Source organism: Trachymyrmex cornetzi, unplaced genomic scaffold, assembly GCF_001594075.2.
Source record: "Trachymyrmex cornetzi isolate Tcor2-1 unplaced genomic scaffold, Tcor1.1 scaffold420, whole genome shotgun sequence".
In the NCBI taxonomy this organism is placed as follows: Eukaryota; Metazoa; Arthropoda; class Insecta; order Hymenoptera; family Formicidae; genus Trachymyrmex; species Trachymyrmex cornetzi.
Genome location: NW_017298962.1, coordinates 66,609 through 69,051, shown reverse-complemented (window position 1 = coordinate 69,051; position 2,443 = coordinate 66,609). Strand labels below are relative to the sequence as shown.

At 33.9% G+C, this 2,443-nt stretch overlaps 2 protein-coding genes across 3 annotated transcripts in view; one reads left to right on the top strand and one right to left on the bottom strand.

Moving 5' to 3' along the window:
• Positions 1-11: 11 nt before the first annotated feature.
• LOC108764412 (putative nuclease HARBI1) lies at positions 12-619 on the bottom strand. Its single transcript, XM_018512658.1, has 2 exons — positions 339-619; positions 12-260 (listed from the first exon to the last, which is right to left on the bottom strand). The coding sequence occupies exons 1-2, from the start codon at positions 421-423 to the stop codon at positions 97-99; spliced, it is 249 nt and encodes an 82-aa protein (XP_018368160.1). The 5' UTR covers positions 424-619; the 3' UTR covers positions 12-96.
• A 204-nt stretch (positions 620-823) lies between these two features.
• Positions 824-2,443, top strand: part of LOC108764413 (solute carrier family 26 member 6) — a 17,714-nt gene continuing 16,094 nt past the window's right edge. For both annotated transcript variants that reach the window (XM_018512660.1, XM_018512659.1), the window contains exons 1-3: positions 824-864; positions 1,735-1,837; positions 1,915-2,187. In XM_018512660.1, the coding sequence (XP_018368162.1) occupies positions 847-864; positions 1,735-1,837; positions 1,915-2,187 (394 nt within the window). In that variant the 5' untranslated portion in view covers positions 824-846. The remainder of the gene's footprint in view (positions 865-1,734; positions 1,838-1,914; positions 2,188-2,443) is intronic.

The following is a 2,443-nucleotide window of genomic DNA, read 5'->3' as shown; positions in this document are numbered from 1 at the left end:
TATGTCATTTATTCTATGTGCAATTCTCATATTATGTAGTACAGCACATGCATTCACTATTTTGCCTGCCATACCAGGTTCGTACATTAACTGTCTTTAAGCCGATAAACATCTAAATACAGCTTTCCAAACACTAAATAATCTTTCTACACATGATCGAGCGCTGCATAAAGCATCGTTATAGCGAAATCTTGATGAACCTGGTATTTCATTCTTTAAAGGTGTCATCAGCCAAGGTTCCAAGCCATAACCATCATCACCTATAAAAATTATTTATTATTTAATACTTATAGTATAAATAAATATAGTTATAGTACAGTAAATAAACTGTAGCTTACCAATCAACCATGTATTACGTTCTCCGTTTCTAAAACGCCGTTCCATAATGCCATATTGGAGAATTTGATCAAATATATGCATCATGACGTGCTCCTGGATATCGTGCGTTTACATTTAAAATTAACTGTAACTTCTATAATAGAATATTATATATGTAAACATATACATGCAAAATAATTTGTATGTAAACTCAGCTATGCTGTTTGTCTGTTATAATAACACTCTAAACAGTAGTAAACACGCAGTGCCCCGAAATAAACACAGCCATATTGGATTTTAATCGAATGGGCCCCCCATGATTGGTTGTCCACTCCCCACTATTTTTAGGTTACTACGCATCCACGGGAACGGCACACTATAGGTCTGTTTTTTTATTGCTGCACTTTCTAAACTAGTACACACAGTGCATTAAGTTGAAATGAAACAAACATACGTTTATTTCACTTCAACTTATTGCACTGGTTCAGAGTGCAGCAATAAAGAACAGACCTCTTCTATAATTCCACTATGGCTGCGGAGACAGATGTAGGTATTGTAGGTTAGGAGATCTAAATTGAAATTATAAATATGAATATTGTGTTATACTACATAGCCAATCACTGCATCTGAAATTTCGTCGGATTATTAGTCACGTACTAGTAATTTCATTGTCTCTTTGCTGAGGATTAAAAGAGTCGAAGAATCCGTTTTAATATGTATGTATATACATCCCAAGTAGTACAGCACTTACAAAGCGTTAACAAAGCGCTAAAAAAGCGATTATATGCGCTTTTTTAGCGCTTTGCAAGCGCTGATGTGCTACTTGCGATACATATAAATTTACGCTTTTCATTGAGTAGCTAACTAGCTAAAACGGACAAGATGATGACAGAGTTTAAAAAATATTTATAATTTTAATCTAATTTAAATTCTATATATATATATATATTTGTAGTAATACATATTATATAACATAAAGACTATAACCAGAGCAATGCATTTAATAATATATTGTATGTTCATGTATATTCATTCGATGAATCTTTTACTCGTGCGTAAATCATTACAGATTAAATATAAAATATGAGAAATTGCGTGCCAGCGTGTGTGCATATGTGTGCGTGTGTGCACACGCGCGCGCGTATGTGCGCATGCATGGGCACATGTATGCGTGTGTGCATATGTGTAAAATTCTGCTCAAGATATTACGTGATCGTAAAAAATGAAGAAGTGTTGAATTGTAGTTTTAGAGATAGAGAATTTTATTCATAGATCTCAAAAATATAATATCAATTATATAATGTTGATTTGATGACAGATACATTGTATAAAGCAAAAAGATAATCTTGCATCAGTTCTGACTTTGAGCTCAGAGATAGATACAGTTGTTAAAATTAAATACGTTTGCCATTGTAGATCATGAACAAAAGCAGTATGCTGCAAATACACTTAGAAAGGCCTCTCTATGAACACGAAATGCTGAATCAAAATTATGATTATGAGAAACCAAAGTCATCCTGTAAGTTATAACGAGCTATAGACACACCGTGTGTAAAAACATAAATCTAATTATATGTACAAATCATCTGTTTACAGTGATGCAGAATGTGATAAACAATGTTAAGTCAAAGAACTGGCAGTCTTGTATAGTGTCAACAGTCCCAGTGATACAATGGCTCAGCCAATATAATTGGAGGGAAGATATATTGCCTGATATTATTTCAGGCCTAACAGTAGCAATTATGCATATACCGCAAGGTATGGCTTATGCGCTTCTAGGAAATTTGCCGCCAGTAGTTGGCATATATATGGCCTTCTTTCCCGTTTTCATATATTTCCTTTTCGGCACATCCAAGCATGTATCTGTAGGTAAGAATACCAGGTGATATTAAGAGAATACCAGGTATATAAATATGAAACCGGAATTTTTTAATAGAAAATACACGTTTATTGCATGAAAATGATAAAAAATATTTTATTTGAAGTATTGCCCATTGCTAGCTATACATTTTTCCCACCTGTCTGACAATTTGTGGATGCCACGTCAAAAAAATTGTTGCTCTTTTGAGCCAAACCAGTCATCTAGCCATTTTCGTACATCTTCGTAAGAAGTGAAGCGCTGCTG

What these genes read in the sequence shown, in the direction of transcription:
- LOC108764412 (XM_018512658.1), bottom strand. Translation starts at nt 423, where the DNA reads ATGATGCATATATTTGATCAAATTCTCCAATATGGCATTATGGAACGG. An exon ending in ACGTAATACATGGTTGATTG is followed by an intron (nt 261 to 338) that starts GTAAGCTACAGT and finishes TAATTTTTATAG; the next exon opens with GTGATGATGGTTATGGCTTG.